Below are 13,138 nucleotides of genomic sequence, written 5' to 3' on the forward strand. Positions count from 1 at the left end.
TAAAAATTATGGTTCAAAATATAATCCAACAAAGAAGCATTTGTGCGTTGATTTTAAAACTATTGTATATAAAATTATCAGTTTTTGCTAGACAAAATAAGATAGATTTTGGTTTTTAAAAAGTCTAAAAACTACTGAAGATGTTTACATGTGTTCTAAAAACCTGGTTTAAACCAAATTCATGCAATAATTATTGAATAATTATTGTTTTAGGTAGAATATAATATAGATTTATAGATGACAAGGAACAAAATCCAAACAGACCAAGAAAGAAAAAATATTGGACGAGGACATTCAGCAAAATAAAAAAAAAAGTGACAATGAATGTTTGTCACAGTGATCTTGCAGAATTGTAGTGAACTCACTATTTCCAAGTGCTGTGCCGTCAGGGCCAGCAAGGCCTTCTCTGCTGGCCTAACATAACCAGAAAAAATTATCATAATTAGGATAAAAGTAATTTTTAATTTACTTTCACTAAATATCTAAAAGTATTCATATTCTTTTCATGTCATATTGTGCTCCTTCCAGCGCTGTTGTTTTTGTTTTTAGGTTATAGAGTTTTCATCCATTCAGAATTCAGCTAGCTTATGTTGCCATGCTGTACAAAATCTGCCTGGGTCTTCAGAATCAACACTGTGGCTCTAAGTGAACGGACACAAACATTTGACAGACAGTTGCAATAGTTATTGTCAGTAAGGCCTTCAAGATGGCCTAAGGCAGATATATCTTGTGATGTTATGAGCTACTGTAGGTAACATAAGAACTCCATTACCCAGCATGCTACATTAGTGGGCATGCCCAGTCGCCCCGCTTAGGTTGATGAATGTAGACATGCCGGCAGCTGGAGGTTATTGATGAGCACGCTGTGGAGTAAATTTTAAGAAGTCAGCCAACACGCCTCGTCTGCATCTTTTATGATTAGACAAGACAACACATAAATTTGCAAAGCCATTTTCAAGAAGGATATTTAAAGAGAAACTACATCTTGTGAGACCATGTCAGCCAACCTCGGAAGCTAGCTCAGCTGTCCCGGCATTGAAACTTGAGTTCAGAAATTTTATTTGTTTATTTTTTCACGTTTAATATGTTTTTTACAATTTTAATTTTGACAGTACCACACAAGATATGTTTTAATGGCTGATGCAGGTTTATTGATTTCTAAATGCGCCAGAAAATAACCTGTTTTGTACAATGCCAAGTAGTGCATAAATGTGTTTCTGTATAGTATTTCTCCAGCAATGGTCATGTGCTGACATAAATGATAGTAGTTTGAGAGGTAATCATTGAAGTCGGACATCACTGTAGGCCTAAGTGGTATACGCACGGCCCGCCACTGCTATTTCCTGATGCCTGTAGCGTCCTGCACACAACGTGCATTCCAGCAGGTCAAAAATAGCTAAACCACCCATAAAAAGGTCATTATTAAAGACTTAATATTAATGCATATTTGTTTTGCATATTTGTTTTTTTACTTTTTTTTTTACGTTAGGAAACAGCATTCATAGCAAAAAAAGTCGCTGATCTCTGTTGTAGTTTGTTTTAATTGGAAGAGTAATATTGTCATCTGATCATTTTTAAGACGTGCGCATAACATAACAAATCCTAACAGCACATTTTGCTTTGGTTGTTCAATTTTAACAATACGAAAATTACCTGTAATGACTTCTTGTAGAGGTGTGGTCATTTTCCTTTTGATGCTGAAATTTTCCTTAACGGACTGGCGTACTAATAACCAGAAGGTTGAAGTGAAGAGGAGCTGAAAAGGTACAGAGATTGACAGAAATTACAAATCGAGTACTCAACAAGCAAAGTCACTACGAATCTGAAGTGCTACCCAGCAAAGTGCTTAATTAAATCTCTTTATAACTAAATATAATTACACAGAATCAAATTAAAATTTACACATCTATGTACAGTACACCCTACTACTGTAGATAAATGGTTGATATGCTCCTTCACAGAAGAAAAAGTTGATGTAATCAAGTTTTTAGGGCAGTATTAGACTTCTTCTGAGGCCGTGTCTTAATCCACTAAATAGTGAAAAAATCCAATAAAAAACATAAACCACAACATAATAATAAAAAAAATCTCCATTCATACTTAAAATGAAACCATTCCCGTTTAAATGAACGAGAACAATGAATGAAGAATCTGACACTCAGCCATTTGACCAACTGGAGGCATGTACAGGTAAGTTTTCCCGTACAGTATGAGGTGACGGAAGGATGCCACTGCGTTTTGCGATACCATTACGTTTTAGGTTTAATAATATATTTTGTGATTTTGGAAAAAGAGTCCTTACAGTGAAACAAGTACTGGCACTGAAAATGATACCTCAAAAGCTTTCAACTTATGGGGAAACACTGACAAACAATAATATCTGCAATTCCGGTAGGAATTGTGCTTGAATGCCACCAAATAGAGTGAGAAATGTGGAAATTGTTGAACTTTGAAAAACCGTATTTATTTCAATAGGTATTTCCTAGTAATTTCGTAAATTTGTGAAAATCCGACATTGTCTTGAGTGAACTAAGTTGGTTGGTGTTGTAATCAGACGAGAAATGTGGAAGTAGTAACAATTTTTATTAGAAAATAGGTGTTACAAAAAAACTAAATACCAGGAAAACCGAAAATGTTTCTGCCTCCGAAAAATAAATAGCTGGAATGTCCTGACTAAGAGGTACGGTGTGACAGTAGAACTGTTGATTTCGGATGAAAAAAGTGGGAGGAATAGTGTAAAGAAAGGGAAAAAACAGGGATTTTTAAAAAGTAGAACTATTGGTGATCAGGGACATTTTGGGACCCAAAAACACATCGGCTTGAATGTCCAGGATAAGTGGAGTGTGTTGATGGTGGAAAGGTTCGAATCCGTAGATAAATGTGGGATTTGTGCAGGTTTGATAAATCACTCATTCATTTGGGAAACATTTCCAGGAATTCCTGGTAATCTGGGAGTTTTTGGAAGATTAAAAAAAGGGTTAGTATGGCTGAGTTTAGCGTTATGACACTTAAACAGCTGCGATCTGATGAAAATTGGTGGCGAAGGCGGCCATCAAAAAAGGGAAGATTTTCCAGGAAAAGCTAGGATTTCTGGTAATCTGGGATAATTTGGAGAAATATGTTAGCAACGGTGTCCCAACCAAGCCGAACGTTTTGATACTTGAATAGTTCCAATTGGATGAACATTTTGGGAGAACAAGGGCGCCAAAAACGGCGGAATAAGAATAAGGCCTACAACCTGTGCAATTCTGGTAGGAATTGCATGTGAATGCCAAAATCAGTGCTGAAGCTGAATTTAAAAGCTTAAGGACTGCAGAATTATTTTTGAAAAAAGTTTGAGTGTGCAGTAGGAATGGTTTGCAAATTGAGGAGCTGGAACTCAACTGAAATGCTAGTGGAATGTAGACTGAATTGTAAAAACAGTTTGACTGTGAATGGTTTATTGAAGTCTACCATGACTTGATTAACGTGGACCCTGACTTAAACAAGTTGATAAACTCATTGGGTGTTACCATTTAGTGGTCAATTGTACGGAATATGTACTGTACTGTTCAATCTACTAATAAAAGTTTCAATCAATCAATCAATCAAGGTTGGAATTTGTACTAAAAAGTAGGATGAATTTAGAAATGTTCAATATGTATTGTAATAGTTGTAAATAAGTGTAGCAAGCGATAGAAAATAAATGGATGGATAGAAGTGTAAAACTCATAGGTGTATGGCTACATAATTATGTAAAAAAGTTAACGGACTGTATTTTTTGGCGCACCGGATTATAAAGCGGATTGCGGATAAGCGGGTCTATTCAGGTTGATTTTCATTCAAAAAAGGCGCATTAAAGGGGTCATATTATGATTTTTTTCTTAATTTAAAACACTTCCTTGTGGTCTACATAACATGTAATGTAACGTGTATCATGTAACGCTGACGCCCTCTACAAGAAGGGACATAGCTACCTCTACTTCCTCAGGAGGCTAGGATCCTTCAACATCTGTACAAAGATGTTGAAGATGTTCTACGAGTCGGTGGTGGCGGGCGCTTTCTTGTATGCCATCAGCAGGTACCAGAATGTAAAAAAAGTTGGTTTTGCATAATATGTCTGCTAATAGGTGCCATTTTGCGGTCCTCATACACACACCATAATAAAACTCGTATGTTGAAGCAGATTACGTCTCACTACGGTAGCCGTAATGCTCCGACAATCCATTAAGCATTGCAGCTTCATAGCTTACCAAAGTCGTACTAAAACATTGTGACATCTTTTTGAGCAGCATGTGTAATATTCTATGTTCTTATTGGAACATTTAACATTTTGGTGTTATTTACTGGCATCATCTTGCAGTCTACACATATCTCTTATGTGTGACTGCCATCTAGTGGTCATACTTATTACACTGTGTACCAAATAAAATAGCTTCAAGGTCGGTAAGCACAACCAAACTTATTCCGTACATTAGACGGACTGGATATATTAGGCGCACTGTCGATTTTTGAGAAAAGGAAAGGTATTAAAGTGTGCCCCACAGTCCAAAAAATACGGTACTCTTGGTCGCGCCAGGATTCCAACCCCAGACACCAGCATGGCAGCAAAGTGTGTATTTACTGAGGTACAATCTGACAGTCCAAATAGTGACCACCTTTGGTTTGTAGAGGAAGGGATTCAACCATTAAAAATGACATGTGTCTACCAATAAATTGAAAATTGATAAATGATTTTTTTTGATTGATTGATTGAAACCTTTATTAGTAGATTGCACAGTTCGGTAAATATTCCGTAAAATTGACCAGTAAATGGAAACACCCCAATAAGTTTTTCAACTTGTTTAAATCGGGGTCCACATTAATCAATTCATGGTAATATTGTAATAGTTGGAATTAAACTATATGACTCTTAGATGTATGGCTGCAAAATTATTGAGAAAAGATTTTTGCTAATGGGCCCTCTGGAGGCACATGCACTAACCCGTATACCACCATGACATGCACCTGGGGATAGGTAGAATGGCAACACTAAATTGGACCTAGTGTGTGAATGTGAGTGTAAATGTTGTCTGTCTATCTGTGTTGGCCCTGTGATGAGGTGGCGACTTGTCAAGGGTGTACCCCGCCTTTCGCCCGAATTCAGCTGAGATAGGCTCCAGCACCCACCGCGACCCTGAAAGGGACAAGTGGTAGAAAATGGATGGATGGATGGGCCCTCTGGAATTTGAACCCACATTACTGGGATGAAAGGCAATTATGTAATCCACTGAGCTCATGCTAGATCTCTTAAAATTATGTCCAACTTATGTCATGAACAGGAGCGATTCAACGTTGAAATTCACATGTGTTGAATTCAATGCTGCAACAGTACTACGTTGTCAGCTAATTTGGGGGACAAAGCAACTATTTTTTTACAATTAAATAAATCTGTTACCTAATTCTATGAAACATTTACTCGCAGACAAACATCAAAGCACCACAGATGTCAGTGCAAATGGTCTGTGGTCATTGAAGCTTTTTGACCAAGATGACAGTGGCTGCCTTAAAACTGCACAGGACCTCAGCTGGTGCCAGGAAAGAATTGAATAATCCTGTTTGTATATACTGCACAAACGTGGTAAGCAACTTCTTTGAGCTGGCCACAACAAAGGTTCCTTTTGGGTGGACCCGCATCTGCTTATTGATAGCATCATGCAGGACAGAGATGGCTAAACTAAGATTAGCCTGGGGTGTTATGTAAACAGCTGTTAGAATTATAGCAAAATGTGCTGGAACGCGTTCAACTTTTGTTCAAAATCAGCTACTTTCACAACAGCTGACGTGACTTTCTTCTCATTAATTATTGTATTCTCACAGTGCATTAAAGGGGAACATTATCACCAGACCTATGTAAGCGTCAATATATATCTTGATGGTGCAGAAAAAAGACCATATATTTTTTTAACCGATTTCCGAACTCTAAATGGGTGAATTTTGGCGAATTAAACGCCTTTCTGTTTATCGGTCTGGAGGCGATGACGTGAGAACGTGACGTCGCCGAGGTAATACAGCCGCCATTTTCATTTTCAACACATTGCAAACATTGGGTCTCAGCTCTGTTATTTTCCGTTTTTCCGACTATTTTTTGGAACCTTGGAGACATCATGCCTCGTCGGTATGTTGTCGGAGGGTGTAACAACACTAACAGGGAGGGATTCAAGTTGCACCACTGGCCCGAAAATGCAAAAGTGTCTGCCGCCAGACCCCCATTGAATGTGCCAGAGTGTCTCCACATTTTACCGGCGATGACAGACATGACACAGAGATGTATGGATAACCTTCAGATGCATTTGCAACGATAAAGTCAACCAAATCACAAAGGTGAGTTTTGTTGATGTTGACTTATGTGCTAATCAGACATATTTGGTTGCGGCGTGACTGCCAGCTAATCTAGACTAACGTGCTACGCTAATCGACGTTCACATGCTATTTACCTGCGGTGCTAAAGCAGACATGGCACAGAGATGTATGGATAACCTGCAGATGCATTTGCAACGATAAAGTCAACGAAATCACAAAGGTGAGTTTTGTTGATGTTGACTGCCAGCTAATCGATGCTAACATGTTACGCTCATCGATGCTTACATGCTATTTACCGGCGGTGCTAAAGCAGACATGGCACAGAGATGTATGGATAACCTGCAGATGCATTTACAACTATATTACGTTTCCTTCCACCCACATTTAATGCGAAAAAAACACTTACCAATCGACGGATTTAAGTTGCTCCAGTGTCACAAGATTCGAAAGTCCTGACGTTTGGTCCGCACATTTTACCGGCGATGCTAACGCAGCTATTCGGCCATGCTGTGGCTATGAGTAGTGTCAATAGCTATTCGCTCAATAACTTCAGTTTCTTCTTCAATACTTTCATACTCCAACCATCCGTTTCAATACATGCGTAATCTGTTGAATCGCTTAAGCCGCTGAAATCCGAGTCTGAATCCGAGCTAATGTCACTATATCTTGCTGTGCTATTTGCCATTGTTTTTTTACATTGGCAGCACTGTATGACGTCACAGGGAAATGGATAGTCGCATCGCAAATAGCGAAAATCAAACACTTTAAAGCTTTTTTTAGGGATACTCTGAGACCGGCAAAATTTAGAAAAAAACTTCCAAAAATACAACAAGCCACTGGGAACTGATTTTTATTGTTTCTAATCCTTTTGAAATTGTGATAATGTTCCCCTTTAAACAGTGTTGAAGCTGACCGTGCATTGAGTTTATTGGGGGAGCATAGTGAAAGGTATGGAAGTACTATTGTAGCAAAATCTTTTTCAAACGTGTATCTAAATCTGTGTAATCCAATTTGCGTGCGTCTGTACTAATTTGTGTATCACGTACGTGTATTTGAGCTGTCTATCTGTCCCTAATCAGAAAGAACCCTCGATAGGCTGTCTACTTACAAGTCAGTTTTGCGACACTTCTTGTAAGATTTGAGCGTGCGTATCAAGATTTGTGAGCATGTAACATAAGTGAAGTGAATTATATTTATATAGTGCTTTTCTCTAGTGACTCAAAGTGCTTTACATAGTGAAACCCAATATCTAAGTTACATTTAAACCAGTGTGGGTTGCACTGGGAGCACGTGGGTAAAGTGTCTTGCCCAAGGACACAACGGCAGTGACTAGGATGGTGGAAGCGGGAATCGAACCTGAAACCCTCAAGTTGCTGGCACGGCCACTCTACCAACCGAGCTATACCGCCCCATAACATAATTAATGCGCATGTATTAAGAAGCGTGTGTAGGTAATAAAATCTGCATGTGCGTATCTATGATCTGCTAGAGGCAGAATCCCTCTTTTGGCTGTCTTTTTTACACGTGACATTTGCGACACATCTGCCGTGTACGAATTGAGTGCATGCATTCCGATTTGAAAGCATTTCCTTCGCAGCATCTGTTCATTTATATAAAATATTGAATTATCAATTTAAACATGCGAGCGCTACAAAAAGGTATACGAAAGACTCTGACCCTTTACTCAACGTATTATTACAATATACAGGTGAGGATGGTCGCAGACGTACAGTACGTGACAGAGTCTGCCCAAGCCCTCCACGCGGTCTGGTGTGCCGAAACCCACACCTGCCAGCTGGAGTCACAGGAAGACATTGTGGCGCAATGATCGGCAAGATAAACCAATATCTGTTCTCGCAAGCATTAATATAAAGCATTAAATGCATTGGCGAAAAAACACATTTTGTGTCCTCTTTGGGGGGGGTGTTGTAATTGTAATTGTTCATATGTCTCTGATGTGCACGTCAATCAGTCTGAGGAGAAAAAGTTGGCAATATTCTATGTGAACTCTTACCAAGCATCACTTATGTGTGTAGCTGAAGTATCTACAGTCTGTAGAAATAGGCGTACGCCATCTATTAAGTTGCCGTGAGCCAGCACACATTTCCACGTCAACGTCAGGCCACTATTAAAACCTGACCTACCTCCATGTAAACATCAGGCCACTATTAAAACCTGACCTACCTCAATAAATGGACATAATTAAAAAAAAAAAAATCTTTTTGTGCCTCCAAGCTTTGAGTAACCCTGACATATGCCATCACAACACTCTGAAGCCCTCCTCCCAACCAGGCCTTCAAAAAAACTCTGGCCCTTGGACAAACTAAATTGAAGATCTCAGTTCCAGATCATCATTTGTCTAATAGTTGTTGGTTTTCAGAAAATCTAAACACAGAACACGTTCTCTATGCTGTTGTTTCTTTTGAATGGAGTAGCATTAGCTGCTATGTGCTCGGTCAAACCAGTGCGCCTCCGACCGAAGTTGTGGTAATGACCAAAATACTGTAAGTATTACATGTTGTCATGAATGAGCTTGCTAATCCATTGTTACAGCATCCATATAACACAGAGGATTTTGGAGGTTCCTTAGAGGGCTTTAAAGGTGGAATACAGTAGGTGAGTGCCCATTACCTTCATTTTAGCCACCTTGTGTTAAAGTTTTACTATCCAGAACACACACAAAAGAGAAAGATGTGTGCTCTTGTGTCCCATAGGGATTGTAGATGATGAACATAATTCCCAAAAAAGTGCAGTTTTCCTCTCAGTAACACAAACAAAAATCTTATCTTACTATAGCTCCCAGGCGCAGACACGGATACTGGGCTTTATCCAGTCCTAGTTGTCTGAGACTCATGGTTCCAATGGTGGTCGGAAGTTCAGGCTCAAGTTCCATGGCCCATATATACTGCAGACAACACAATGCCAAACCATAAAGCAAGATAAACGGAGAACACAGCATGGCTGCATGTCGTCTGCAAAGAGAGACAACAAAAAATTGTTAGATAACAAAATTAAACAAGTCCTTGTCATCACACGTACGAAAGGAGCATTCACATATTGCCGAATAGATGGCGATTCATGGTAGTTTGGCAATTCGCCGTGCTCTGCCAAAGACCACATTAACACCAAACACAAAACCTGGCCATTAGTCACTCATCCATCATGAGACCTGAGAACCAGGGGGACCCAACAAAAAAATTAAAATAGGTTACATTTTTCGTGGCATTTTTACAGTTCCGAAGGGGCCGTGTTCAAAATGCCTTTCGCCACCTAAGGAACGGCAGCCTCTGTATTTGCACCGCAAGTAATGTGTTAACGCCATTATAATCCGCCAGTCAAATTTTATTCCTCGACCTTCATGATGTGAACAAAGTAACTAGATAGATAGTACTTTATTGATTCCTTCAGGAGAGTTCCTTCAGGAAAATTAAAAGTAGGTGGTGGAGTTAAACTCAGAAGCGTCTTGGGCTCAGCAAGAAATTACATGGAGGCACCGCAGTTGATGCAATGTAAAGCAATGGCGTTCAAAACATGTTGCTAAAGACTTTCTGCCATTGTTGAGACACGGTTCATGGCAGTTTGAGAAACGCCATGAATCGCCATCTAAACCGACAATATGAATGCTCGGTTAGTGACGTAGATTCATTTTTAACTTTTGACTTCAATTTTCTGTCAAGGAAACAGAAAACTAAATCTATCGAAAGTATTCCAAAGGATAAATTCCGAAGGGGATTTTTGTCAGGTTTCTGCTGCTGTCATTGCACAGGTTTTTACCTCGCACGCAGAATCCAGATGAGACAAGCCCACAGCAGTAACACAAATGTCAGCCAGCTGTGGTATGTAATGCTCCAAACCTGACAACAAAAACAAGGCAAGTTTATTCAAAAAGCACACTTCGTATGTATGACCATTCAAAGAGCTTTACAGATCATAAAATTGCAAGAAAACAATACAAAAGTTGCCTGCTACTGTATGTACATATAATTAAGTTCACATCAAATGATCCAGTCTTTGAATATAAACCAGGCAACTGCGCTTTCAAAAGAAAATATATAACAGATAGTGTGCAGTACGTGTTTATCTTAATAATTACCATCATTGATATCAGAGCACAGACATAGCTCTGCTGCATGACCACCTTTCCCAGAATTAAAAATTGATTTTGAGCCTTTTGTTCACCGGCAGCATGACAAAAACCTGTCAAAAAAAGAGCTGTCAGTTATGTACATGTAGAGAATATGCATGCCCCAACAAAAAGTATGGCAACAGTAAAGTCAATGTATTTATTTTTGCTCTAACAGCGGCAGGTATTAGTAGTATATCTAAGCCTTTTTAATGCCAATTAAAACAAATGTATTGCCCATGTCCTACTTCTAATAGTTATAATATTTCCTGTATTGTCCAGACTATAAGCTGCTACTTTTTTCCTTTGCTTTGAACTCTCCGGCTTATGAAAAAACGCGGCTGATATAGTCACTGGCCAGATTTCCAAAAACCCAGTAGTCATCGTAAATGTTTATGCTCCTAACTACGACAATGACACCTTTTTCAAACCTCTTTTTTCTGAATCTCCAGGACTTGTCAACGTACTATTGATGTTTGTGACTTTTGTGTACATTACAATGGCCAAAAATATTAAATATATGTGTTACATAAAACCTCTGCCTTTTTTTTATGAAAACCTGAGCCTACTACGCTACTGTATTTTAAGGTTGGTCATTATGGTGGTACTTGGAGAGCCAAGTTTTTTCTGAGGTGGTACTTGGTGAAAAAAATTTGAAAACTACTGTACTACAGTATACCAAACGTGACCACTTGAACCTTGATGTAGAGTTTTTGTAAACTTACTATGCTCTGTTTTTACAATGTCCTTCAATAAATGACACATTCTCTTAAAATAAATTCAACAAATACATACCAAGTTCTGGTAGACTTCCTTCAACCACAGTGTCAGTCTCCACACACAAGAGCATATGCTGTAGCACAGAAAAAGGAACACATAATAACATTGTAAATACAACACATTATAATACATAACCCCATAATTAATGTCTATGGATGTTCTCATTCGTTCAGGTCATTGTATTCTTAGGGAATTAAATCAATCGCAACCGGACTTTTTGGTTAGTCTTAGAAGACGTTCTGCCTCTCATCCGAGTAGGCTTTGTCAGTTAATGCTCATAGACTTTGATTGGTCAGATATAGTTTAGCGGCTGGTGTCAAAAACCCCAATATTTATACTCCATTGCAAGGATGTTTTTTTCTATCAATGTGAGATAAACAACTGTTGGAATGCAAACAACCAATCCTAGTATCAATGCCAACGACAGTCGTTGAAGTGTAATTTCCCCTCATCAGCATTGAGGTATAATGTGGCAGAACAATCGCTGTTGATCGACCACTAACCGCCAAAAATTTCAGGATCACCCACGTTAGCATTCCAATCAGTTGTAAACAAATGGCACACTGGAAAATCTGAAACCAGATTGCTTCTAAATTCTGTAATTTGTTGGAGGCTAAATTGCAAAGTATTTTAGGAATGGTTGAAAGGACAGTGTTGTATGTGGGAGATAGGTGGTGTCACAGACCACCTCCTCTATTCAGGGTACCATCTGTCCTCTCTGTCCAGAGTCTGTACAGTTTTGTTCTCAAAGGAGTGGTGTTTTTCCTTTAGGTGCAGGTAGACAGCTGAGTCTTGACCAGAAGAGTTTGCCTGTCTATGCTGTGCCATACATCGACTTAGTGGATGGTTGGTTGTTTTGTTTCCCCATTATAGTAATCAGTGCATTCATCATTACACTGGATAGCATAAAGCATGGCTATTCAACATCATCATTAAGAGGACTGCAGTTTCAGGAGCCAAAGGGCTCAGGGGCTGAGCATCAAAATTTGAATGTTTCATCAGAGAGTGCCTCTACAGGTTATGTTCCTTTGAGACTGTTTACTTAATAATAAAGTGAACACATCAGCTTTCACATTGAACTGTCAATAAATATATATTTCTGCCCTTGCTACGCGTTTGCTGCTAGTAAAGAGAATAAAGAAACAGAAGCTCCAGAGGTTGTGGAGGCTTGATGTTCCTTCTTTATCCTTCATTTAGGCTTGTTAGATTGAAAATAAACATACAATAAACATTACCAAATATGGAGTCCATTTTGTATTTTACATAAACAAAACAGAAAGTTTAATGTTGTTAATACATTCACATAATATACTACAGATGTGTACGCAGAAGCAAAACAACATCCACATTGCACACAATTAAACCTACAGTGTAGCGTTATTGCTCTCTACTGGTCCAATTTTGCGATACATGCATTAAACAAGCTTTAATCGCCAGTTACTTTCAGATAACTAACATGACAGCAAATACAAAAAGACATCACAAAGTAAGCAATTTCAATACAAGACAAATTAAACAAAATCTTTTGACGAAGATTTGACCAAGTTTTGGGATAAAGCTTATACATGGATTTCCACCCTTGTTGCTGGTCCGTCGCTTAAAATGTCCGGCAGGAAACAATGACTCAAGTACTTGCTCGGAGCACAATATTCATACTTTGTTGTCCAATCGTTGTTAAAAGTCAAATTCTCACAATTTCTTTTGATGGTGGGAGTATTGCACACATGAGCATTTCTCCTTTAAATTGTTTCATCAAGCCTATTTGGGTGGTGTTCGGCATGCCAAATGAAAAGCTTTGGTGGGGCAAATGTGGCCCGTAGGCTGCCAGTTGGATAGGGATAGCATACACCTGATTATTTTTGTGGGTTTGGTGTCCGGTCTTTAGTATGCACGAGTCAGGGTGTTGCCAGGTTT

The 13,138-nt window shown here is 38.8% G+C and overlaps 1 protein-coding gene across 2 annotated transcripts in view; it reads right to left on the reverse strand.

Moving 5' to 3' along the window:
• piezo1 (piezo type mechanosensitive ion channel component 1 (Er blood group)) overlaps positions 1–13,138 on the reverse strand; it is a 199,556-nt gene that overhangs the window by 105,000 nt on the left and 81,418 nt on the right. For both annotated transcript variants that reach the window (XM_061911144.1, XM_061911143.1), the window contains 5 exons: positions 11,240–11,297; positions 10,415–10,518; positions 10,096–10,175; positions 9,113–9,293; positions 1,654–1,756 (listed from right to left, as the gene is read on the reverse strand). In XM_061911144.1, coding sequence (XP_061767128.1) covers positions 1,654–1,756; positions 9,113–9,293; positions 10,096–10,175; positions 10,415–10,518; positions 11,240–11,297 — 526 coding nt within the window. The remainder of the gene's footprint in view (positions 1–1,653; positions 1,757–9,112; positions 9,294–10,095; positions 10,176–10,414; positions 10,519–11,239; positions 11,298–13,138) is intronic.

This window comes from Nerophis ophidion, linkage group LG09 (assembly GCF_033978795.1).
Source record: "Nerophis ophidion isolate RoL-2023_Sa linkage group LG09, RoL_Noph_v1.0, whole genome shotgun sequence".
NCBI lineage: Eukaryota > Metazoa > Chordata > Actinopteri > Syngnathiformes > Syngnathidae > Nerophis > Nerophis ophidion.